Source organism: Xiphophorus couchianus, chromosome 12, assembly GCF_001444195.1.
Source record: "Xiphophorus couchianus chromosome 12, X_couchianus-1.0, whole genome shotgun sequence".
NCBI lineage: Eukaryota > Metazoa > Chordata > Actinopteri > Cyprinodontiformes > Poeciliidae > Xiphophorus > Xiphophorus couchianus.
Window position 1 is genome coordinate 18,568,345 of NC_040239.1, and position 27,757 is coordinate 18,596,101.

Here is a 27,757-nt window from a genome sequence, read left to right on the forward strand (position 1 = left end):
TTTCTTCATGCAGCTCTAGTATTTACTGGTTACGGCCTAAAGATGTAAAGCACTTTGAAATGCCTTGCTGCTGAAATGTGCTATACAAATAAAATTTGATTGATTAATTGATTGATAAAGAGCACTGCTGTCTACTTACTGATCACCTTGGTAGAGTTTCCTGAGGTGCTGGAATTAGCACTACCATAAAAAAACTATTTCCTTCACTGTTAAATAGAAATAAGAAAATAAACATTAAAGATGTAAGATAATATTCTTCGGTGACAATCATTGTTTAATCAACTAATCATAATAATTATAGTAACTTTTAAAGGACCACAGCTTACATTTTGTCCACATAGTGCATGATGAATTCGTCACTATCAGGTATGGGTTAGATTTTAGACCTGGAGCTGCTGGAGATTTTGTATGACTTCAGCTCTTCTTCATTGTCAGAAGTTGCATTTTCTATAAACCTACATGTAAATAGGAAGAGTGATTTTTCAGGAAAGCTTCCCCAAAAAAAAAAAAAAAATTGGTTTAAAAATGCGAAACAACCATAGTTTTAATTTTCAAACCAGATTATTTTAACAAGAAAGTTATCAATCCGTTCAGCAAATTCTGACATTTCTTCTGTTCCTTGTGTTGACTCAGATTATCTTTGAATATTTCGACACTTCACCCCAATCAGTGGTTTGTGTTGTGTGAATGCATGAAACTACAGACCCACCAAACTGAACTAAAACGATGTCATTGTTGGACTGAACAGGACCTGAACTATCAATGGGGCTTTTTGGACAAAATGGTACTAAAATCTGCTTCACACTGTCAGTGCAAAGCACTGCTTACCTTCCTTTGGTCCTCCAGTGGTTTTATCAGTTCATCACAGCCTGGGTCAGATGCGGCAGTCAGAGAGGAGAGAGCCAGCAAAGCAAAGCAAAACTGAACAAACATGGTGGGAAGCTGAAAGTGGATGGTGCTGGAAGGACAGGACAACTGAGCTCTTTCAGGAGGGTCTGGACAAAGACTAGGAGACAATATCTTATGTAACAGAGAGAGAGAAATGGGAGTTGGCAGTGGGAGGTCTGTGTAGCAATGGGGCTGTGTTACATAATCACAGCAGTGACTCAGATGCCCATTTATTTAGGTCATTTTTTCTTTCAGCTGATATTTGTGTGCAGAGGACAATGTTTAATATCTGCTCACAATTTGCAGGGCACTCACATGGAGTTCTTTGCAACTGGCCTGTTGGATGGACATTTACGGGACTTTCCTTTTTAGTCTGCAAAATTTGTGGAGACCATAATCAAAATAGAGCATGCTGGTTTTAAAACTACGGGTTTTATTTTGTTTCATTCAATGGCAGGTGTAGTATTCTTCAAGGCTTGCTGAGGGCTTTAAAAATTACATAATAGGACACAGAAAGTTGTTTTTTTCAAATAGTTTCCTTTTCTGCTCCTCTGATACTTTGTATCTCTTTAAACCAAATGTACACTGTGACGTAAAATCTGTATTTGTTTGCACATTTCATTAGTGTTTAAACCCATAAAATTAGGCTTTGTTTTACAAATTAAGATCTGTTTCGGGGTCATTTAGAAACAAGATTTGCAACCCAATTTATTGTCGCCATCAACCTGTACTTTAAAGTGGTACCATCATCAGTTTATCTGACCAGGTTTATTATTTCAGAGTTGGGTTTCACTGATATTCTACTGCATGTCAGCTTCCTGCTCTTTCAAACATCACTGCTCTCAGGGGCAGGCAGCAAATCTGTGATGACATAAAGTATCCTTTAGGTGTTTTCAGGTTTTAACAACCATAAGACAAGATTAAGACCAAACCAAGACATGATGATGTAAACTGCCTTGTTGCTGACATGTGCTATACAAATAAACTTGATTGATTGATTGCTTGATGACATAACTTGGAAGGAACATAATTTCTGCTAACAAGCTGCAAACATTCACTTGCAGCCACATCAATACAATGATTAAAAAGACACAAATGACTAAGGGAAGAGAAGCTTTATACCAGCAAATTCGAAACCCATGAAACTTCTCCGCTTATCTACAAAAACATAATACAAGAATAAAAAAGAGAAAAATGAACACATCACAAATGAAATCCCACATAGCGTCACAAAACAGAAATGCAATCTAATTTACAAACTTATCTTCTTGTACTCCCACTTTATGGCTTCAGTCTAACACGCGCGCACACACACCCACACACACAAAATAAGATTAAAATGTCTCTTTTCAGCTGTGATGGTGGCTTATCAGTCCATTACTCCCACTTCAGTGATTCTCTGCAGAGTAACATTCAAATAATAATTACATCAAATACACATACAAGAGAGAGGAGCTACATTTGTGACCTGTACATGTTGAAGCATGGAAACGAGCATGTTCACACAAATATTGACCTTTGTACATAGTGGCAATTATGGGCACTGGAAAGTTTTTTTTTGAATGAGTCAAAACAAGCTTTTAGCTTTTTGTACCAAACCACATTTTAAAATCATATTAAAATCACAGTTTAACCGGATGACAATTGTTTAGGAGTAGTCAGTGCATTCCGAGATTGACATTTGCCATTCATCTGTGTCTCAGCTGAATACAGAGAATTAGACCCACTGTGCATTTTGTGGTTCCAGGATGTAGACGCAGGAATACTGTGAAGCAATATTAAAAGCAGAAGAGGTCAGAGAATCCACAAAAAAGACAGTATTTTACTAACTCTTGTTCAGATGTTGTATTGCAGGTATGCCGTGAACAGAGCCCAAAGTCCAACACTTTGAGCATATAGCTCATGAGTTACATCACAACAATGATTTTCAGTTAAATACAGAAAGAGGCCAATTCCCCTTGCTTGGAAAGCAAGTGACAACTTTCTAACTGCACAGTAGTATTACCTGAAAACTATAATCAATTATCTTTGCTGCTCTTCCAAGTTGTTTTTTTTTCTTTTACAAATGAATTAATCAAAGCATAACACAATCCATTACATAGAGGTCAAGTGGATATATTAAAAAAATAAATAAAAAGTAAATGTGGCAGTCTTTTGTTTCAATAGTGACTGATTGTTGTTACAAAATTATATTCAGAGTGTGTTGAAATCGAAATTTGGATAATTGCTGATTGTAATCTTCTCTTATTTTACCTGTTTTGGTGAGACAAACGGAAGGATGTGTGCCATATTTGTGGTCAAGTTCAGAAAATATTCACAAGCATTTCTTCAAAGCACAAATAAATAAAATGATGCAACGCTGTAGACAACTACAGGTGTTGAAAACGTGTCTTAAATAACTGCAAAAGTCTGAAATAAGGCTAAGAGGCTTGTGACTGCGGTGGGTTTGCATTTATGTTGTAATAAAAAACAGAATTTATCATAAAAAAGCTGAAAATATGTTTAACAGTTAGATAAATTAAAGTAAAAACAACATTCTGGATACTGTGGTTTGTTTCCAATTATCTTCAGTAGAATGTATTCTATCAGTCACTTGTTGGATGTGCATACCCTGCTCCATACACATCGGATGTAAATATACAAAGAGTTCTCCTCTTGCTTGATTCAGTTGGTTTCCTTTGTACTGTCTCGTAGGTGTAAGAGGAAGAACTGATGAATGTAGCAGAGTCACCACTTTGAAGAAACAGAAAAGAAGAGACATGGGCAGAAACCACGGAGGGTTTGGGGTAACGGGCGCCTGGAGGTTGGGGGGGCAGCTATGGCGAACGATGAGTCACTGGCCTAAATGATGTCAAATCGTGTCTCTCTGCTTCATCTGGATCTCCCCAAAGACAGGTTTGTGAGCGACGGAGAAAAACCTGCTTTCTGAGTCTTCACACACTCATTGTCATGTTTGGAGAATACTGCTGAAAGGAGACAAGGAAAGAGAAGAGAAGTGTGAATGTTGCATTCATGTGTAATAAGAAGCCAGTCAGGATTCACAACTGCTAGGCGAAAAGTATTCATAACCATTTTCACATTGTATCATTTTACAATTACAAACTTGTGTTATGTATAAATTGACTGGTCAATGCAAAGTAGCACATTCTTATGGAGTGGAAATAAAAGAATACTTGGGTTTATAAATAAAAAAATGAAAGGAAATACCAGAGCCATTTTTGGTATTTCTCTCTCAAAAAATAAATATTTAAAAAAAGAAATCTGGTGTAAACAAATTCCTACATATAACTATATGGAACCTACCAACCACATTAATTAAATGTTAATATACATGCACCTTTTCTGTGAAGGCCTCATAGGTCTATTGGAGAACATTGGAGAATAAGGAAGGGCAAGAATGCAACCTTTCATAATGTAAAGGCCACGCACACACAAAAATGAAACTATGAATCTTTATTTCTTCCACTTTGAAATTCTGCACAGCTTTGTGTTGGTTTATCACGTAGAAATAAATAAAACTCATTAAAGTTTTCAATTGTAGCATCAGAAAATTGAGCTTTTGCTTGAACTGTTTTTCTTCGATAACAAACTTTCTCTGTGGCAACCTAAAGGCCAAAGTCAGGAGTCGCTGAGCTTGGCAAAAAGAGAAAGTTTGTTTCTATCGATACTAATGTCAGCAAATCAAAGTGCCACATCGTGTTTGTGATTCAAAGTTACTTTGTGGATCTTTGCTATCGCTGTGAGACTGCTAGGCAGCCAGCAATAGATTGTACAACAACTCATTGTTTGCAGCCTAGGTATATCAAGTAAAAACAACATATTTGAAAAAAAAAGTTACTCTCAACTTTCCTGAAACATCTGAGGAAAACCTCCAGAACAATAAGTAACTTACACTTTCATTCTGAAATGGATTAAGGAAGTTTCCTCCCATCTCTCCGTCCTCTCTGGGTGTCCCTGGTTGGTTGCTCATACTTAGGTTACCAGGAGAGTTCTGTGAGGAGTAAAACATGTTTAAAGAAAACTGTAATTTCACGAGCTAGAAGAAAACACCTCGAGTGCTTTACTAACCTTGGAGAGACTGTCCATGTCGCTGGACCCTGAAACACAGAGTAGTATATCATAACCCTGCATGGATTTTATGTGACGCATCAGGAACAAACATGATCACAAATGTGCAAAATATACAAATTGCTCATCCTCTTACCTAAAGATCCGTTCATGTGATGCGGCTCCATCCCTGCCATTCCCCCCAATGGACCGTCACTCCCGCCTCCCATTGGGAACTGAGCCGCATGTATGCAGGAGAGACAGAAGCAGCAAAACACACACATCAAGATCTGACCTCATTCTTTAACAGATCACATAGTGTAGAGCAAAGTGATGAAAAGGTCTCACATTCGGCCGGCTTCCACCAGGAGGGACTGTGTTTATCATGGTGTACATGTTGTCACCAGAGTTAGTTGAATCTAACAGAACAAAGAAAAAAATCGTAAAGGGAAAAATCCTCAACATACAGACATGAAAAGATGGATGCAAGGTTCACCTGCTGGACTCGGCATTATTGGGGTTCCAGGTGCACCCCCTCCTCCTGGAGGTCCCTGGAATAAAAAGTTTGTTTTTTGTTGTATAAATTACCAAGCAGCAGGCCATACAAAGAGTGCAGCACAGTCTTATATCTGTCATACATACCACATAGCTGCCTGGGGATGCAGACGAGTAGGGAGTCTGGGAAAAAATGGAGAAGAAGAAAATCAAAGTTATGAAGTCAGAACTTTTTAAGGCCTTTTTGTTTGAGGACTTACAGAGTTTGAATTTGGAGGATTTGGCCAGGGTCTGCCACCTACTGGTCCCCTGCAACACACACATACACACACACACACACATCGGTATTCTGCTTTTATGCAGGCCTTGCTGTTTCTGGTCAGAGTTGGCAACAACAACGTGTTCTGATGCCAGAAGAAAAGGTGGTGGGAACAAGAAGGAAAAAAAGAAAATAACTTTGACAAAAGAAGATAAAATAGTGGAAAGCCAACTCCTGGGTCCACAGTAAATAACCAGAGAAAAGAATAAAAGCCTGAGTGTGGGGACAGATTTAGGATATCTGACATTTGTCTCGCCCTTTAACTGAGAGAATGTGTCATTTAATTTACGGTTTGAAATGCAGACCAAGATGTGCTCGAGCAGCACAGTGCTACTTTTATGCCAGTCCCCGTAGTTTTGCACATTTTGTCACATTCCACAACACAAGCTACAATATTTTTTATTTTTTATTTATATCCCTCCAGCAGGTCTTTTGTGGGCTCTAGTGTCCCTTATATTACAGTAGGCTGACAGGAAACAGGGAAGGAGAGGGGGAAGACATGCGGCAAATGTCGTCGGGTCCGGGAGTCGAACCCGAGACGGCCGCGTCGAGGACTCAAGGCCTCCAAATATGGGTCGCGCTAACCGCTACGCCACCACGGCATGCCGCTACAATTTCTTTTATTGGAACTTTATGTGATAGACCAACATAATGATCTATCAGATCAGACCATTATGCAGTCTTTTGTTTCACTCTGCTTTTCTACCATTCTGCTTCTATAAAGCAGAAGGGAAAACACTCTGACAGCGTTGTGTTTGTCTAGTTTGTAAAATTCAAATAAAATACCTGAAGTTCGCTGTTTTAATGTCACAAATTGAGAACAAGTTCAGGATGTTGGAATACGTTTTCTGCTAGTATTACATAATGATGTGTCCATCACTCACATGCTCATACCAGGCATCCCAGGACCAACCAAAGCATTCAGCGGGGGTCTCATCCCACCTCCATAGTTCTTAAGAGCAAAGAAAAAACAGACACTCAAAAACACATTGCTTTGTGTAGATTCTCGTTTGATGGTTTCCCCATACCTGGGGCCCCAGAGGTACCATTCCTCTAGGTGGAGTCATCCTCTGCATTGGTCCCCCCATGCTTGGATGCCCTGAAACATGAACACCACACAGTCAGTGTTAATTTGAGACTTTGGACTGAAGGTTAACAGGATTATCAGATCAGAAACATTTTCAGCAATCATGTACCTCTAAGCTGAAGGCCACTAAATTGTGCAATCTCTTTGTCAAAACACTAGAACGTCACCATACATATTTTACATTTGCTCCTTAAAAATTAAGAAAAAAAGCAGCTTCCTATGGTTGATGTTATTCAATACAATATATTTGAATAAATCTTCCAAGAGATTTGGAAAATTTCATATTTGAAATTCAGCCTATATCTGACAGCCCAGAATAAAAGCCTTTTTGCACAGCGAGCTCTATGAGAGCCAATTTTGCTCTCCAGTGATCAAAGACATAATTATGCAACCAAGCTGACTCTGATGACAAAAATTGCCTACCAATGCAGGAGTGTCACTTTTCATCTTTTTTTTTAAAGTCAAGCAAGGTTTTAGCTTTGTCAAACTTTTTAGACCGATTTTTAAAATTGTATTTGATCATTTGTTAGAATTTCAAGTGATTTGGGTTTTGCAAACTCACAAGGAACCATAGAGATTATAATTCTCCTGCTGCTTTAAAATCAGTTTTGTTTTAGAGCAAGTATGATTGATAGTTATAAACTTTGTCCGTAAGCTTTGAGTTTCACTCCCATGCCAACACTTCTATCAAGCATTGATCTCAAAGAAGATACTGGAACAGAAAAGTGAAGTCATGCCAGCTCTGTGTATTGTAATAGTTGGGACCTTGCTGTCTTGTGGGGTCCATCCCAGTAGGTAACATAGGCTGGCTACCTGGAACTCCTCCAATGCCCTAGAGAGAGAACAACATCCACAAATCAGTCACATCATCAGAAATGCACCAGAGACTTCTTGTAAACAAAAACCAGTTATTGTGGCTTGCAAAAGTGTCAAGAACCCCACTTTTTTTTTCTCTTTTACCCTGAACAGTGAGTCATGCATATTTATACAGCCTGATACCTCTAAATAAAATACAGTTCAGCTATTGTGTTCAGAAGTCTTATTAGTTAATAGTAAAGATAAGTCATCTGCGTGTAAATTTAATGTAACTGTTCTGTGAATGTCTCAAAGTTCACTAATGTTCTCCAACATTAGTTACCTAACATAATTATGGTGACCAAGAAACACTAGCAGCTAATATCTTAATATCTGGAAGCAGAGATGGTATTCCACAGTAACATGTCCTGGATGACACCACCTTTTGTTGGTGCTAATCCAGCCAAGTTGCTTTTGCTGCTCCTCTTTAAATCGCTGTTAGAAAGCATGGCCAGAAAGCCAGATCATAGAGACGTTGAAGTTCGGGATATAATCTTTACCCATTATGACAACTGGGTGTAGTTGTTGGAACTTCCTCCTTCTCTCTCTTTCTCTCTCTTTGGTCCAAGAGTGGCCTGGTCAAAATCTAGACCCAAACCCACAGAGAATCTGTACAAAGCCTTAAGAAGTGACACTTTCCATTCATCCCGGCATAGTTTGAGATGTTTTGTAAAGAAAAATATCAGTTCTAGATGCAACAAGCTGATAGAGACGTACCCAAAAAGACTAGCAGCTGAAATTAATTGAAAATTAAATATTTATTTCCTTTAGTTTTTTTTCACTACTCTGTGTTGGTCTATCTGCGATGTGTCAAAATGTGAAAAAGCTTAATATGTATGAGAAACTTTTGCTATAGGCAAGGAACTGCAGGTGTCAGAACAGCCCTCACCTGATTGGGTAGTCTGAGGGGCGGCCTGGGTCCTCCGGGGTATCGAGGTGACATGAAGGGCTAAAAAGCAGCAGGCATATAAAGCATGAGTGTGTCAGATTTTCAACAAAACAACCATCAGGATAACCTAAAACCTAAAAACAAACAGCTTGAGTTGTCAAGCAAGAGGATGATTTTCCTAAATGAAATTTATACAAATCAGGGATGACAGTACAGATAGAAGACAGTATAGATAATATATACAGACCAACCCAGTGAGTTATTTTTGGCTGCTTTCTTATGGAAAAATGGGAAGGCAACAAATTTATTGGAATAAATTTGCCCAAAAAGTCCTAGGCAATAAAGTCTGATGATTTTTGACAATAATGTCCATGTATTTGTTAACTATTAAGGTTTTGGCAGTTTTTGTCGCCGCCTTCTAATTTTGAGTGGGTTTTCACTGAAGTTAACTTCAGTGTGATCAAAAAGGCCCTCCTGCAGTGTGTATGTGTGTGTGTGTGTGTGTGGGAGGGGGGGGGGGGGGGCAATGCTGCAATGTTCCACTAGAGGGCAGTAGTCTTCTTTCTTTGATCAGGATGAATAATTGAAAGTAAGAGTAGAATTAGATCAAATCTGAAATATGTTTGGTAATACTGTACATTGAAGTACCAAACCAGTCCATGTAGATATGAAAACCTTTTTAAAACTAATACATCTTAAGAAAACCTTTCCTACAATACACAACTCATCTTCTGTCCAGACTCATGTTTGATTTTCTAAATGCAGGAGTGGAAAATCTCTTGCAAAGGCTATTGATCTGGATGTCTGAAGCTGTCATCTGAATTTGACTGATAATGACAGATAATCGATCAGGGAGCGTAGAGTCATCCAGAGCTGACATGAAGCACTGCTGCAAGTACTTACTACCTCGACTTTATTTCCACTTTCAGACCATTTTTCTTTACATCATGTAGGTTAGCTTACACATACAGAAACTGAGACTATAAAAGCCCTTTGTGTTTAGTGCCGCGAAAGATTTAGAAAACTACAAATCCCACAAACTGCACCATTGGGAGACGTTTTCTTTCAGAGCAGTTGTTCTGCACTGTCTGAAATGCCTTGTTTGCTGTTGAGGTATTTCCTCCTTTGCGAGTATCATTCTGAAAAAAATGTACTTAATGCATGTATACACTGAAACAAATAATGAGTTGTTGCCTCATCACTCTAGGATCAGTGGCGGTTTCTAATACGGGCGACATGGGCAACAGCCCAGGGCGGCATCCTGTAGGGGCCAGCATGAGCAAAGCACTGCCAAAAAATATGTAAAAATGATAACTCTTATGTTTTGCTTGAAGTAATTTTGTAAGACAGACAAAAATAATAAAAGAAAATTGGCTAACAATTTATTCTAAAGACCTAGGAATCCCAAATGCCACATGTTTACTAAAAAGTAAAACAAAACAGGCCGGGGTGTGTGTGTAAATGTGTGCACTGCACACCTGAAAAAATCCTGGAGGAACCGGCCCCACTGGCATGCTCTCTCCTGGGGGAAGGTTCCCTAGGACAGGGCTGGGAGCTGCAGCAGCGCTCTAAACAGGTCAAACACACAAAAACAGAGTCTTAAGGAACCTTTTTGGCCACATACGGCTTAAAAACTGCAGTACATTGCAAAAGTATGCACACTTGGATTGGGGTGAAAGGTAATCTTTCAGCAGTGCCATGATCCTAAACAGACATAAACATACAAACCCCAACCCTACAGTGGAATGGTTTATATCAAATAATATTCAAGTCATAGAATGATCTAGTCAAAGTTCAGCCCCAACTCCAACAGAAAATCTGTGCCAAGTCTTTAAAATGATGTTCAAGGCCCTTCTCTCAAAAGACTCTTAAGCCTAATAATACTTATTCATCTCAAGAGCTAAGATTTTCTCAGTTAATTGTTTGGACATCCCAGCAAGTATTTCGAAATGAAAGGCAACAAATATCAAATGAAATTTGCAAAGTGGGTGTCTTCTGTAGCTTTTCAGCTGTCTCTCCCTTAATGGGGTGTTTCCTGTTTCTACCGGTGCCCAGCGATGCAGGCGCAGGTTTATTTTTGTACATTGTAATTTTTTTTTGTGTTGTTGTGCTTGTCCCAGACGGGTGGCGCTGGATCATTTCAGCAGAGCCTCCCGACTGCTTCCTGTGGTATTGTGCTACTAACCCCGTGCTACCACCAAGTCCTGGCCTCTCGCCTGTCCTATTCAGGAGTTCAGGGCAGGAAACATCCAGACGTCTAGGCAAAGTTGCAGGCAAAATTCACAACTGTGTCTAGATGAAAACCTATGGAGTCTGTGTACATGTCCTTTGTATCTGCTGTGAGTTCTGTGTTTCTGATCTTCTGTCTCGCTGTGATGGATGGATAAAAAGAACTCCGGTGAGTTCAGTCAGCTGAAGTTTCCTCCAGCTGACTTTTTAGGTCAGACAGGAACAAGGTTTAATCAGAGCCGAGATAAAAGCAGACTGACGACACTCCTGTATCCTGCACTGCTCCACCCCGCCACCCTCGCTGCTCCCTCTGCCTCCTTCACATCTCTCCGTCATTAATGTCGGGCAGCAGGGAGCGGGATCGGCAGCAGCTTTTGGATTTCATGTTCTGCTGCAAACATAGCCCGGGTTTGTCCCAGCGGACGAGTGTGCAGATGGACACAGATGGCTACTGTGTACTTACATTGGTTCAGCGATGACTGGCTGGATTTGGTTTGTTTTTGAGCTTGTGTGTGTCTGTGTTTCGGTCTAGTGTTTAACATCATGCACATCATGCTTTTTGTAAGTCACCCTCTTCTTGTTCTCACACTCTATTCCCATGCACTGTGGATTACCCAGCATGCATTGGCTCCCCAGCAGCCTGGAGGTCTGCTGAGTTTGCCGTCACGCTCAGAGGAAGAGGCAGGGAAAGGAGGACAAAAAGGAGATTACAAGCGTATGTGTGCATGTGGAAGAAACTGTGTGCAGGATCAGAAAACTTGAAGGAGAAGAGGAAAAAAAAACAAACATCTACCTGAACTGCTGACAAAGCAGCATTTTCTGAATACAGCAACTAACAAAATGTAAATAGCTGCAACAACAAGAAGACAGGGCATGTTGGCTCCCCCAGACCAGCGAAACATTCGATCTTCTAAAGTAAAGAAGGAATCATAAATTCAAGCAGAAATAAATTAAAGGTTTGTTCTGATGGCATGGATAAATTGTGGGAGTCCACTGGTTTCCATGGAAACAAACATGTACAACTCATATGATGGAACTTTGAGATCCCATTGGTAAAATCATTGCCTGTCACACAAACTGGAAACTGATAGTGAAGATGTGTGAGAAGGTAAAAATGATCTTGCATTGAAGAAGTATAATCAGTAATTTTGTGTAGTGAGTCAAAGCCAAGTGAGGACATAAGGCTCTGGATGAACTACATTTTGTTAAAAGAGGAAGATCCCTTTCTCTGTATACTAAAAACATACAAAAAGAATGTAAAAGGAGGGGCTAATTGGTGTCCTATTGTTCAAAGTATTGATAGTTTAGATAGCAGTGGCAGTGCCACAAATGATTTTATTAAAAACAAATATTCAGTTGCATGAGATGTTCGTCCCACTTACTAAATGTACTCAAATTAAAAGTTGGATATATATATATATATTTGTTTTTTTTAATACATTTTTACTGCAAGATTCTCCAACAGCAACAGAATATAAATTTATTTTATGGTCATTATGCTTCTCTACCAGGTGTGCTAATAAATGTTCGAGCACTGCAGGCTAATTTGCATCCTCACTGATGTAATGGAGAATATTAGTAACATACTTATTCTCTTAGAGCATAAACATTTGACTCACTTCAGCATGTAATGAGAGTTTTGAAGAAAAATGGATTAGTATTGACCTACTAAGGCTTCTAAAGCCCACTCATTTGTTCATATAGTGTAAAAGTAGCTAAAAATAAAAATAAATAATGACGTCAAACCTCAGAAGTACCAATAAATGATCACAACATAAAACTATGTTGTAAGTAATTCTGAAAATTACTTTTTAGAATTACTGTGAGCAAACAGTCCACCAACTTGTACTGATGTGGAAATTCTCCCTACTGTCACATAATCACATAAAAGCAATTCGCACATTTTTGAAAATACAGTAATAAAATGCAGCAAAAACTATTAACCTGGTAGAAAGTCAGTTCACTGAGTGAAATTTATAGATTGATTACATAAAGTGTGATGTTTTGATGTCTTTATTTCTGTTAATTATGATGATCTTTCACTTTCAGTGACTGTAAACACAGCATTTACGATTAGAAAATTCCATCAGACCAATAAAAAGACTTATTTAATACAGAAATGCGTTAATAAAATTGATCTTTAATACCTGCTTAAATAATGTCATTTTCAAAAGGTGTTTTAAACCTTACAAACAAGTCTCGTTAGGACCTATATTCCAAATTTTTTGAATATAGCTGTATCTACATCTCCCAAAGGCTGAATGCTGCAGACACTGATCTATGCTCACATTAAAAAAATCATCCAGATGTAACATTTGCAAATAAGTCACACAATATTTTTTTTAACATCAGTTTTGTGTTTTGCCAATTATCTTTGCAAACCTTGCAGTTTTTTTCCAGGCAGCGTTGAGTGTGACCTGGCTGTGATTGCTGCTGTATAAACAAGGTGCAGACATCGTTCAGCACCAGGAGGAGAAGAAAGGAAGACATTCATTACTTCAGACGCAAAAAAAAAAAAAAAATGTTTTCTATCCCTTAGCAGTGCAATATATACGAGCAGGTAAAACATAAGAACATATAGAAAATTCTTGTGTAATCACAAGAACAATTTAATCTAGAACTGTGGTTAAAAATAAAACTCAGTATGGACAGATTTCTTTTTACCCATTTTGAATGTCAGTGAAGATGCTATCAGGACTCAGAGATTGATGATTTATTTTAAACTAACCACAGTAAATAGCAACTCCAGCTCTGATGCACTCTGAGTTTTATGCAGCTGGGATGCCAATGTAGACACTTTCACCCATGAACCTCTGAGGGTTTACATTTCAAATGCCTAAAGTTTCTGACAGGATGGCTGTTTTAAGGATTTTTCTGAAAAGCAGGCTTCAATAACAGGCAACTGTTAGAGAAGTCAAAAAAAGTTTTTACTATCTTTGTTATTTTAGAGTATTTTAAGGTTTTGTATCTTTGAAATATGTAGGAAATTGTTTTGCATTTGGTTAAAATAAGAGAAGGTAAGAAATGATTCCTTGACTACTGTAAACTAGAGTTTTTTGGGGGGCTTTGGAAATCTAAGAAAAGAAAATGTAGAATGTTCTCTCCCAAAAACGTAGCTTTACTCAGATCACAGGAATTTAATTAAACCTAGCCACATTTGAACAGCTTTAGTTTTTCATTTTAAAACAATGTCAGTATTTGATTTGTTAAGCTCTTGTTTGCCAGCTCTGTGTAAATACCAATTCCCAGCCAAGCTCAGCTTATTATAACACTTAACCTCCGTCAACACAAATGGCCCACAGATTGTTAAACACTGTTAATGAGTCCATCATTTGCACCTCTCTTGCATGAAAGTTTGCCATCTGAAGAAAAAAGTGCAAAGTGAGAAGAACAGCGGCAGAGAAAAATGTGTGGCAGCTGAACAGATCATCACTATAAGACGGTGGAACTGGGTAAAGAGTCTTTAGGTAAATCTCTGGGTGAATGTAAACTGCAGATTTTTCTTTTTATCACTCTTGAGCTGATCAAGTTCACTGCACTTTCAATTTGTGCACACATTATAACAGCCATTACAAACCCTGATTGTTCACAAAATAAATTCTAAGCTGTTAAATGAAAACTAACTTATATTTGTTTTTTTACACTTCATTAGATTTAATGAAGCAAGTTGTTTCAACCCTCCTCCAAGTTATCTGACCAAATATGTCTTTTTTTTTTTTTTTTTTTTTACAGTTTTAACTCTATACTCTTTGTGCATTTGAAGCTTCGCTCACTCCTTGCAGATTTTCTCTCCCTGAGCCATCCCCCAGAGAGAACAACGACTTGACTGAAGTGCAACACTTCTGACAACGAGCTGATCTGCAATTTTGTGCAACGTTGTACACAATAATCCATGCAATCAGTTTTCCTCATCAAAAGCTGTTTGCAATAGAATCTGAAGCATTGCAGAGGCACCAGTCTGTTCTCAGATAAACACCTGCATCTTCTCGTAAAAAATGTTTGTTTCATAAATTATTCAAAATACCATCCCCGAGGCAAGTATCGCATACACGCAACAAGACAGATCCTAGTGAATACAACAGCCACACGAATGGATCTGCAGTGATAGTTCAGAAAACAGTCAAATGAGATTAGTGTATTAATGATGTAAAAATAAATAAATAAAATAACAAAAATCAGGTGATCAAGGATTTTTAAACCAGGGAAGACAGTATTCTATTTTCCCAGACAGATAACTTAAGACCCAGTTAAATATTTTTGGTAAACACTGTCTTTGAAAAAAAAAAGTCTAGGAATGTTTGAACACTGTGCAGTTATTTGTCTTACAAAAGGATGCAAACCCTTCATGGTATTTTTTCATTTAGTAACATTGCTATCACAATCTTTTTCTAAGGTTTGTAGTACTAGTGGTATTTTATTGCTTAGTAGATGGACAGGAATGGGGCAGAGAGAGAAGAAGAAGACATGCAGTAAATGGCAAAGGGTTGGGATTCCAAGCAGAAACAGCTGCGTCGAGGACTTTAGCCGCAGCATATGGTGAGGCTGCTACACCATGGAGCCATGTGTGGCAACCCGAAAACCACGGTCTCCACATTGTGTCCTACTGGGATGTGATGTGACAGACACAAAGTAGGATGCAGTTATGAAGAGGAAGGGAAATAAAAATGCAAGTACAACTTTGAAAAGTGTGTCAGTGCATTTGTTTTTAGGCCTTGTTACTTCAACACTGTAGAACCGCCTTGAACTGCAATTACAGCTGCAGATCTTTTGGGGCATGTCTCCACCAGCTTTGTGCATCAAGTAGTTTTCATTTGTAAAATATCTCAAGCTTATGAAGATTCTATAAATTTGTAATAAATGTAGAAATCCATAAATCTTTTTCATTCAACTTTGCTGAACTTTTTGGTTGTATTGTGACAAAATGTGAAACAGCTCAGGGGTTATGAGTAGTTTCTCAGAAAACAATGAATCGCGTGATGAAATCCAAATAAATTACTTGGGGAATAAGATTCTGCTGAAGACATAAAACATAAATGATCCAATGCTGTAATCACAAATAACTCTACAAGCTCATTAGCTTCTTTTATGGAGCATTTCTGCCATTATGGAAGGAACATGTTCAAACATCCACTTTCAATTCTGAAACAAAACTACATTTCAACTCTATTCATTGAATGTTACTCTACTTCAGCTAGTCACTTTACAACTTCATTAGGCTTTCTTTATACTGAACTCATGGTACACTAACCCCATTACATCACAGGCACAGTAATACCGAAAGAGATAACTTACAAATTCTTCCACCCCTATACGTGACCACATACTGTCCTCTTTAATGTGTATGCTTAATGCATCTGTATATATGCGTGTGTGTGATGGTGGGGAGTCATTTTCATTCAATACTGCAGAGACTGAGAACGAAGCGTGGGCGGAATCTTAAAAGACTGTCTGTGTCTATCTTCCCTCGTCGTCTCAACCTGCATCGGTCGCTGTCTGTTTTCTCCACTCCGCCGTCTCTCACGAGAACACAAACCAGGCCGATCTCACTTTTGTGCTCATATATTGGCCCCTTACTGTAACCAATGACTTCACATTATGAGCACATAAATAGAAACATGCGAGGTCGTGCAGTATTACGTGCTTTTGTCTGGCCGAAGTCTGTCTATTTGATTTTTGTTCTTTAAATAAGGAGTCAACAACGTCACACCTGCTCTGGCCTACATTGTGTGCAGTGAATCTTTTTAGATATCTATCCACCACATGTTGTTCAGCTACAGAAATTAAAAGTAGAAAAGATAAAAACTTGAAAACTGACAAATCTAATTGTATCTCAAAAATACAGTTAATCATGAAACCTATACATATAAATCCAAGGAAGCAACAGTGAGCTAACAGTCTTCCAGTTAAATTGGCTTGTTACAAGCAAAGGTTTGCTGCAGGGCCCATCAACAAAATTTGTGCAAAGCCCTGAGACAGCATGAGGGCCAGGCTGGGATTAGCCATATTTCTGCTGATGATGCCTGAAACAGGCTGCCTTTAATAAATGGCAGCTGCCATGCTGTTTTACTAGTTTTTACTTTTCCCTTTTTTTGACCGAGACGCTTTGTGACTTTATTACTTAATAATTGTAAGGAAGAAATAGTAATTCATCAGAAGACATCCTAAATGAAAAAAATATGCAAGCTTCATAGGTTTCAGCTTAGCAGAAACAAAAAGCAGACTTTGGTTAAATTACAGGGTAGAACGTATTGGGTGTGCAAAGGAACTTATTAGACAACTGGGATATTAGCAGTGGCTAATCACACCGCTCGAATGATTGATGCCAGTATCAGGCTTATTACACAAGCATAACATGTTGTGACAAAGTATTGCAGGTTTCCCCCCCGAATAACTCATAAATCTAAAACTCCTTAACTAAGCAAAGATTAGGCAGCGAGCATTTTTGAGCTCAAGTGATGTCTATTTCTATTTTTCTATTTTACTTAAAATCAGTCTAAATTTGAACTTGAAAAGTCAAGAGGGAAATCTAAACGCAATAGTGAAAAGAAGGTTTCATTTAAGCAAAAACTTAACCAGTCCTATTGATTTCCTGAACTCACCTGAATTGTGGATTTAGTGTTTGAGATGGAAAAACCACGGCTGTCAAGCTCTGAGTTCCTAAAATTAGACGGTGTGTAAATTTATACTTTGCAGGGCAATAAGAATGAGTTTGTGGGCTCGACTTGGACTGGGGTCGACCGGTTGATGATCACGCTCCATTTTGTGAAAGCAGAGCTTTTCATGTAAAACTGCAAAAAAGGAGATTTGCTAAGATTGCATTTCAGATATTCAAAAGAAAATCATATTATACATTTTTGACACCACAAATGTCTTGACTTTGAATATCAAGAATATGCATTGAAATGTATTTCAGGAAAACCTGTAAGATGCATGCATACTTTCTATTACTGTTCAGTGTCATTCATAAAGCTTCCTCTTTCTGCTGTAGCAGGTTTTGTGTTAGTTTTTTCTTAGAATATTAGCATAGATATTTGTTCTATTAGAAAAGCTGATTATATTACTTAAAGGTATGTTTTTCTGATAACCCCTATAAGAAGTGTATTTTTTTAAAGGGAAAATTAATGTTTATCTTAAACTTACACAACATTTTGTGGGTTCTTTAAATGTTTAATGGACTTTGTTTAAGAAGAAGGAAGAAATCATCCTTCAGAAACATTTTAAAAACATATTATGACACTACGTTATTCATGTTCTAGCAACTACAACTCTATGAATAATCCCAGTTCACACACATTTCCCTCCTCTGACCTAAGCCTTAGCAGACAGCCTTTACTATGCTAAAGTAAGCTTGATCCTGCACATTTCAACTCTAGAAATTAAAGTGTTATGATTTTGATGATGACAAGTTAACGACTTGTCATAATGCCATTTAAAGTGAGCGTGCTCATTCAGCAGATTAAAAAATTAGTTAGCTTTTCTAATGAGCCATAATTAATTTGTGATCAGCTACAACTTAAAATAATGATTTAGATCAGTTCTGAATGCACACTTTAATTCAGATTTATTCAGTTTATTTACAAAGCACTAAATAAACACACTTTACAAAAAGCCTTGAGGCAGACACGTGTCTGTTTATTCTTAATGTTTGAGTTTCCTAAAAATATGCTGATCAAATAATAATGAAAAAGTATTTCTCTGAATCTATTTCCAATGTTACCTTTTTAATAAGGACATGATGTTACCACGGTCAGAGCTGTGCATGGTGACAAAGAAAATGGCCGCACGCTGAGACGGACAACAGAGCCACAGCATCAAAACAACTAAAACGACAAAAAAAGGTCCAATCCAAATTAAATTATGCTTTATCACTTTTGTGGAAAAACTGATTGCAACAAATAACTGTTTTTCTTCACTGTAATCTTTATTACTGTATTTTCGGGACTATGGCTCAAACGTCTTTTCATAATTTGACTGTTGCTGGTGTGGCTAATATATGTTTTTTTTCCTCCTCGTGACACGTTTTTATTTGACTGATGCATTAAATGTTAAATCATACTGACGGACATAAAACAAGGATAAAACACTTTTGTTTCCAGCCACAAGGAAAGCTGAAAGCAAGATGCCCCGAGGTGAGGAATGATGCTGTGTGTCTCGTTGGTACCGCCAGCGCAGCACGGCCGTTCTGGACCACCTTGATTTAGAGTACAGATATCAGAGCATCAGAATCTGCCAGTAGACTTTCAAACCAAGGTTGACAGTTTTCACAAGTTGGTTGAAAAGCAGCTAACAGAATACAACTTGCCACCGGATTATATCATCAGCATAGACAAGGCCCCCCTCGCATTTTACAATTTCTAAATAAATGCAACCTAAAGTCCAATGTTGCTATATTATTTCATCTTCTTTTTGAGTGATTCGGCTAATATTGCAAACTGACTTATAATCTCGAAAATATGACATATGGGGCTTCTTCAAAGCTTCTGCAAAGTTTTGTCTCGTTTTACTTCGTGGCTCAGCATTCTGATCTTGGCTCTGTGGCTTTCTTTAGGAAACTTCTCAATTGCATCTGAATCCGGAGTGAAGAACCACCAAGACATCCAGAGACTGTACCAAAATAAAAACACACTTTAATTCAGATGTTTTTGTTGCACTTCTAGAGCGACAAAACCGCTAACAGACGTGAAGGTGGTTTAGAGCACATGAACAAACACTTCTGACCCAGTAAAGAACCACTAATATAAGTTGTATGTCTGGTGATTCTAATTCTGAAAACTGATAAATGCAATTTTATAAAAATTTAGTTTTTACCTATTTGTTAAAACTGTCACAATGTCCTCACAGTCAAATATGAAAGAGATAATCCATGAAAAAAAAAATAAAATCAAGCTCCTCTGGCTGCTCCCTGTGGTTCTACTGCTATTTGTAGAAATGCGCTGCTGTCACAGAAAACATTGTAGCTGCAATCATCAGATTATTTGAGCTGAAGCATCGTAACATCTCTTCTACACACCCTGTCTCGGCTGAGAAACACTATATACCTAAGCCCAAAATTATTCATACCCCTGGCAGATTTCTTTTGACTTCCTGAAATATTAATATTTTGGAGTGGCTCAGCCAGAGTGTCAATAGAAGGAGCTGGAAAAGATTTCCCCAATGATTTATGAAAACGGTCAAAATAATTTGACATCCAGGATTTTTAGTTAGCATGTAATCATTTTTAGCTTAAATGTAAGATAAGCTAGACAAACCTTGATACATTATTATAGTTTTTGTAGTTTACCCTTTGTTACAACGTTCATTCATATAGTTTAACATAAGTTATCAATGCTACACACTACAACTAGTACATGTGCCTTTAGAGCCTATTCTGCACTCCCAGTGGATCGGCGTGGTTCCTCCAGGGTGTTGGGTTTCCGCAGCTCCAATCAGAACTAGAGTCAGTAAACACCCACGAGAGCAACGTCATTTGAAGTGGGACTGGATGCTGATTAAAGCCAATTCCAAATAAACAAAAATCAAACTCTGGCATGCGTCTGAGTTTGTTGTGTTGTGTGAATGAAGTTGCTTAAGACAGCTTAAAATGGTGTAGAGTGGTTAGTGTTAAGTCTGTGGGCCACATGGAGTACATCAGGATGTTTAAATGACAAACCACGCAGGAAGGAACTCCATCTCTCCTCCCTCACGCTTTTTCCCTCTCCCTCCATCCTCTCAAATGCCATTAGTCCACTTCCTGAATGAGGGAGGTAGGAATGGAAAGGGGAGTTGCTGTTATTCTGCATAGTATACGGTCTCACTCACATGAGCATATATGTGGTATCAAGATGAGCACTAATTGAAATGTGCATATTAAAAGAAAACAAGACTTAAAAACAATGTTTTGCCAAACATTTGATCCAAAAAATAGCCAAAAATGCTCCACTGAGCGCTTACATCTACTCTTCCAGGTAGGAAGTCCTGGCCAAGGCCCTGGACTTAACACATTAACACACATCCAGAATCAATGATTACAAAACTAAAGGCTCAAATTAAAAAACAAACATGGGACTCTCTGATATTCACTGCTCCCTTTCTTAAACAACACATGCCATATTGTACACCAGGAAAAAAAGTTGCTACATGAACAAAAAAGGGCAATTTATATATAATTATGCCATGACTTCACTGTTCAGCCGTACTGTACAAAAGCAGCTAAATTACAAAACAAAACACTAAAATCTGTTGAATCACTGTCACACCTCAACTCGTTTTGTCATGATTTAATAGACATCATGACAAAACAGGGTTATGATCATGATGTAAATTTAAAAAAATACATTGTCAAAAAAATAAAACTAATAAAAACTCCTTATCCCAAATCATACCACATTCATATTTAGAAACAAACAAACAAAAACTATCATCTATCAGCACAAAACAAAACAACAAAGATCACAAGGTATGCAAAAACGTAGACTAGAATTAGCATTCGTTTTAGTCATTAATTTGCTGCAAACTTTAGGATACTGTAACAAAAATTATACATTTTAAATACATTCAAGGTACAACTGATTGCATTTACCAGGATGCAACCACAGTCTTCCATGTAAATGCTTCTTTAACACCTCTTAAGTGTGTTTTTTAATGACAGAGACTCCTGTAACTTTTGTAAAACAATCTCAGAGTAAGGAAGAGGAAGAGGATGTTATGTGAAAAAAAATATATAAATTTTCGAAATTTTCCAGCTGCTTTCTGCTGCCTTTTCTGTATTAAGTTCTCCACATGCTTGCTGAGATTAATCAAAAAAGGAAAAAGTAAATAAAAACTTTAACAAAGCTTTAACAACATCAAAATGTATATGACTCAACCATACAAGCTCTAAATATGTTTGAGAAACAACTTCAAAGGAGGGCTGAAACTTAAAAATGTCAGACTTTTGCAAAGATTAAAGATACTTACTTAGCTACCACGGCTTATTTACTTTATTGGTTAACATACGATGTGAACTTGAGGTTTCTATGTTAGCTAGTTTTATATCATATTTTTTATTACTATAACAAAATACAGACTGGCCTTATAATATATAGATCACTGTAATTAGTTCTAAAATATTACATTAATGTTAACTTAAATACATAAAATAGGACTGAACTATCTAAATAATTACTTTCTTACAGCTGACAAGAGACAAATAAAACACACATGCAAGAAAACATTCCTAAATATTCAACTAACGGTTTTTGCATCCTTATATCTATATAATAGCGCATAATTAGGGTGTAGGGAAACTAAGTTTGTGTGTAGAGGTTTTAAAAAATCCAGCCTTACCTTTTATGCATTTCAAAATTAATCTTTATCCAATCAAATCCTTGCAGTCCTCATCACCTCTGGCAAACATTACCCTGTTCAACATCATTCCCTGCCACATTTGACACTCTCCTGTGTAACATTACAGCTGATTACCTGGTAAAATGGAAGCAGAACGCTAATCTACTTGGTCTCACTGGGTGACTGCAGGTACGGTGATATGAGCTACACAGTGGGATGGCAAGGAAAGAGGGGGAACATTGGCCCTGTTTCCCTCATTACTAACATCATTATCGACCCATGTAAACATCCCCGAGGCTGCAAGGAGCAGCATGAGGGGAGCCACAGGTTGATGCACTGTCAGATACTCATACAAAGCTGAAAATGATAGTCACTTTGTGTCTGGGGAGTCACTACTCCTGCTACTATCTCACGTAGTTCCACAACAACTGAAGAGATAAGCGAGATGGAGTGAACACAGAGGAAATACAACACAAGGAGATTTAAATGTCACAGCTGGAGATGAACAAGAGGGACTATCAAGGTCTTTTCTATCTAGCAGATCATAGCAAAGGCAGAACACTGACTCTGAAATCTACAGATGGTGTCTGGTTTATCACCATTATTTAATTTATTTTAAAATACCAAGCTGCTAATTCTGAAAGTGCAAAGTTCATGATGTTTCTAGAGGGACACTAAGTGAAAAAAAAAACCTGCCATGTTTAAAGGTTTCTCTAGTGCTGGAAGGCCAGGCACAGGACAAAACAGTAGATAAGAATATGGATGTCGACAACAGTGAAAAAGCCACAGAGGTTAGTTGGGGTCAAAGAGATAACGTGCCAGACTGATCGAGTCAGCATTCTCCTTTTACTCTTCTGCTTTCCTGGTAACGTTCAGCCACAATTTCAACAGCTCAAAGTCATGATAATTCACCTGGCTTGCCAGCAGAAACAACCTTTGAAGGTGCTTCAGATCTTTCACATATTTAACTGCTTCTTTAGACAGGCCAGACATGATTGTAGAGAAAACAAAGTGGAAAATTACTGAAATATTTGGTTTAAAAAACACAGCAATATCCACACCTGTGCAACATGTAGCATATTTTTGGCCACAGAATCTAATTTTGACACTTGACACCAGAGTCGGAGGTCTTCCTGACAAACAATACAACAAGGAAGTGTCTTATAGAAGCAGTAATTCAGAGTATCACAGGGAGCTTTGACAGGCCTTGATGATGAACATACTATTAATACCATTGTTGGGACACAGCAGGGGTGGCTATATGTGTATGACGCACAAATATGAGCCGTGTAGCTCACATGGACCCCTATAGGGATATTAAGCTGTGTGCCATTTGTTGTAATTTTACTGACTTATTGTGAGACAGTGTAATAATTTCTTAGAAAGGTTTTAACTTCTGAAATGCATGCATGATTTGTAATCTGAAAAAAAAGGCTTGACACAACCTCTTATTTTAGTAGTCAGATCGATTAGAATCGGCTAGGAAAGTTTGCAAATTTGCTCTAATAATTTTTTCTCTTTCTAAAATTGTTCTTTTTAACTTTTTTTGGTTGAAATAACTATAACACAAAATCCTGTGTTGAATGCTTATTGCAATAAATACTCCATGACAAAGGAAGACTATTGAACTGGTGTTATTGGGGAGAGCTTGATATATATATATATATATATATATATATATATATATATGGTCTCTATGGTCTCTTTAACTGATATTAGAATAAACTTACAATAATGTTCAGAAGATTGTACTGAGCAGTCACATAGCTTCACATAGAAGAGGCAGTGGAAAATGATGTACATATTGTGGCGTGCTTAAAAAACAACTACATACAATGCTAGCTGGACATATTAGCACAGATTGTCAACGTCCTTTTCTGAAACATTAGAGCTTCTGCAACTTTCCGCTCTGAACTTTTCACAGTGATGAAGTCGCCTCCTTAACCATTTCTCACAATTAATCAGTGCGTCCTCAGATCCATTTTATAATTTTAAACATAAACAGCCACTAGTGACGACTTGAAACACTTTCTGTGGTGTTGTTGGAGTCTTTGTTGTCTCAAATGTAAAATCTCATAATGAGCTTATTCTTCAAACAGACGTAGTGGATGATACTGTGGCCCCTCTCCAGTGAAAGAGAAAGAGAGAGTGTTTGTATGTGAAAAATTTAGTGATGACATAATTTATAATCTTCTAGTGACTTTTAGGATAGCCAGCAGATAATCTCCTCACTGCTGGAAACACCGTCAAACTTTGACCTAGCTGTTATATATATATAACAGATGGTGGGGCGTGCTGTGGTGGCGCAGGGGGTTAGCACGCCCCCCATTTGGAGGCCTTAGACCCGCGGATGTTGTGGGTTCGACTCCCGGTCCCAACAACCTTTGCCGCATGTCCACCTTCAAAAATGGCGCCGGCTCAGCTGGCTGCCTGCAGACGCAGCTCCCGTCATGTGTGTATAAAAAATTCTTGCTGTAACTGCGAAATAATGTCCCTGCTGGGATGAATAAAGTAATTCTTCTTCCTCTACCTCGCTTTCCATATATTGTAGGAATTACTATTTTTGAGATCCAAAGAATGTTCATGTTGAGATGGAAAAAAAGGCTTTCCCAAACACTGGTTTCAAGCCCATCGACATTTTACACACACAAAATATTTTAATGCTCTCATCCCTTGAGGTGAATAATAACATTGGATATCACCTTTAAAGACCCTCATTTCAAAGAAATGCCCTCTTTAGACGCTGCTGCTTTAATCAAGCTGTAGTATGATTATTAGTTCAAATGAAAAGCTTCTAATTGCACCTGTTCTTAATTTTGGAAACAATCAGTATTGCTGCAGACAAACCAATAATAACTGCTCCATCCTAAAGCTCCGTCTTACTCTCACACCTTCCTTTCTTTCCTGTCCTTATTTAACCTCTCCACTCTGCAGCATGGGTTCATCTTTGCCCCAGCCCACTGCAGAGCAGCAAAGCATGCACAGAACAGCATCACACAAACACTCCATCTTGGCATGTTTAAACACGCATTTGACATGACTCAGCGTAATCCACCAGTGGAAAACACACTCCTCTGAGACTGGAGGGTTGCGTGCGACAGGCTAACAAGAAAAAAAGAAGAAAAAAAAAGAAAAGAAAGAAAGCACAGCAACAGACATTCAGGCAAATGTGAAGCAGAGGGCAGAGGGAGTAAAGGGTGCAACAACAAAAAAAAACGCTGATGTAAAAGAGAGAGAATGGAGCAGAGCAAAGATGGATGGAAACAGAGCAAGTGATTATAATGACTTTTAATTTTATTGTAAAGAGACACTAGAGTGGATTCAGATCTAACGTATAATGATTTTGTAAGAAAAATGATCTAAACATCATGATGACCCTTTCTATCTTGGTAAACTTGTGGAAATACCCATTCTTTTTTTTGCTCCCCTGTCTCCCATCGCACTTGGCTCCCTCTTCATTGCCATGGCAATGATGTTACAGTGAGTCACCTCCACATCTCCCTCCTCCTCCTCCACACAGCCAAGGAGGAACATGGGAGCGAGAGAGGGAGACAGACAGAGAGATGTGGACAGAGAAGACGAGAGAGAGAGAAAGAGAGAAACAGAGAGAGAGAGCTGGGGGTGCAGTTTCCGTGGAAACAAGAGCGCGGGGGTCTCTCCCCAAACCCCATTGGTTCCCTGCTAGTTGGAATCAGCTTGCTTCCCACAACATATGCAGCCAACAGAGTTACTGTTTCTGGGTCTCTGTCCACTCTCCTCGTTTCTGCAAATGTTTGCAGATAGGAAAAGGAAATGGTCAAAATCTAGTTTTCTCTTTCATTCTGCAAATTTCTAGTGTTAGTTTTATTCAGTTCCCCCCTGAACAAATAGCATTATTCCCAAAAAGAGATTTCTTTAGGATAATGCTGCTTTCCAGAACAAGATTTGCAACTCTTTAAGCATTGTTTAATCATACATTACAACCAAAAAAAAGCAAAATCCCACAGTTTTTAATTTTGTAAAATTGAGAGTCTATACCACAATTTGCTCCTCTAGCCTCCCATTAGCAATGTGAACTCATCCTGCAGGGGTTGGAGCATATTCCCTCCTTTTACCTCTCGGTTGTTATGTAAATATGAAAAACAATTTCCATGTGTGAGAAGAAGAGTATGAATTTAGGATGTATGAGCATGAAAAACATTGTTTTCATCAAAGACTGATGCTCTCAGCAATCGTTCTTGATCTATCCTTCTCCTCCGACTGTGATGTGTCTGCCATCTCCCACAGTGATACCACACAATGACACCAGGTCCCTCCACCCCGGGTATAATACGCCTCCTTATAACTCTGCTGTCAGTCTGCAGCACACTTCATGTCTGCTTCTTCTCAGCTTCATCTACCTCTCTCGTTGTTCAGCTTCAACAGTTTAACCTTGTGCAGGACGCCAAAGTCGGACTTTCACTGTTGCTGTTTTACAAGTAAAGAACTTTCCAAAACTCTAGAGATGCATTGATCAGGCTTTAAGTGGCCATTGCTGAATAACAGGTTTTTTACTTATTTATGTAAAAATTATTGTAACTGAAAAATGAATTTGTACATCTCTCTTGTTGAGTATTCATTTATTTATCAGCTCTTACAATTAAGTGGTTGAAGTCAACTGAAGTAGCTTACATTTTCCTTTCCAGACTTTTCTAGGAACTTATCTCATGTTTACACTCCAAGAAAAAACCAAAAATACTCCACAGCTTGATGCCAAGTGACGTGGCAAAAGATCTCCACAAGTACTTTTCACTCACAACAATCACTTTTTCCAACCTCCGACTTGCTTCAGTTACTGAACATTTTTATCTTGAGGCCGCAATGCCCGACCAGTACGGCTGCCAGATACTGATAATCTGATGAAATCAGATGGAAGAACTGTTTCTCTGTGGAACCCGTTAACAGTCATTTTCCCCACCGACACTTTTTGCACCTGGATCTTAAGAATTAATGTCGACTGTGAGAATTGTGTACTGGTGGAAATTTACTCCAAGCTCCTCAGTCAAGCACATAAATACACACAGCAATACATTTTCAAATCAAGAAAGAAATTATCTAACGCAAATGAATCAGGAGTTCTGCTAAAAGTTGTACAAAGACAGAAACAAACTGAAAGGCTTAGATCACACATAAAGTTATCACTAATGGTAATCCATCCAGGCGTGTCTTTCAGGTAGAGTACAAGGTCTTGCAAACTCTTTATAATTTCTGATCATTTCCTCATTCTGTAATATAGTAAACTTTGCTGCTACCAAATTCTGGAAAGTGTGATTTGCATATGATTTATTTATATTATAATGCTCATAAATAAAATCAAGTCCAATTAATTACCTTCAAAGGTAACACGTTTGATGGTGCTTGTAATTTGAACTAAGTATAAAGCAGCTGCTGCTTAGGCCTCAGATATTTGTTAGAGAACATTAGTGAGATAAATAGAATAACTAAGATGGAGGAAAGTTTTGAAGACGATTTACGGAGAATTGGGTCATAAAACCTGCATCTGTATTTTTAAATACCTCACAAGCACTTTGCATTCCACCAAATGAAAATGGAAAGACTGTGGCACTTGCAAATAGCCAAAATATGGCCATCAATCTTAGGACAGGAAAATTTCTCTGCCGAAAAC

At 38.1% G+C, this 27,757-nt stretch overlaps 1 protein-coding gene across 5 annotated transcripts in view; it reads right to left on the reverse strand.

The window, feature by feature from the left end:
* Nucleotides 1-1,984: 1,984 nt before the first annotated feature.
* ssbp2a (single stranded DNA binding protein 2a) overlaps nt 1,985-27,757 on the reverse strand; it is a 56,951-nt gene continuing 31,178 nt past the window's right edge. For 2 of the 5 annotated variants that reach the window (XM_028034685.1, XM_028034687.1), the window contains exons 5-17: nt 10,059-10,148; nt 8,581-8,640; nt 7,602-7,668; nt 6,778-6,848; nt 6,634-6,701; nt 5,691-5,739; nt 5,578-5,613; nt 5,432-5,486; nt 5,284-5,354; nt 5,093-5,171; nt 4,957-4,985; nt 4,781-4,879; nt 1,985-3,854 (exon numbers count right to left, since the gene is read on the reverse strand). In XM_028034685.1, the coding sequence (XP_027890486.1) occupies nt 3,822-3,854; nt 4,781-4,879; nt 4,957-4,985; nt 5,093-5,171; nt 5,284-5,354; nt 5,432-5,486; nt 5,578-5,613; nt 5,691-5,739; nt 6,634-6,701; nt 6,778-6,848; nt 7,602-7,668; nt 8,581-8,640; nt 10,059-10,148 (807 nt within the window). In that variant the 3' untranslated portion in view covers nt 1,985-3,821. The remainder of the gene's footprint in view (nt 3,855-4,780; nt 4,880-4,956; nt 4,986-5,092; nt 5,172-5,283; nt 5,355-5,431; nt 5,487-5,577; nt 5,614-5,690; nt 5,740-6,633; nt 6,702-6,777; nt 6,849-7,601; nt 7,669-8,580; nt 8,641-10,058; nt 10,149-27,757) is intronic. The other 3 variants (XM_028034686.1, XM_028034689.1, XM_028034688.1) reach the window with 3 other exon arrangements.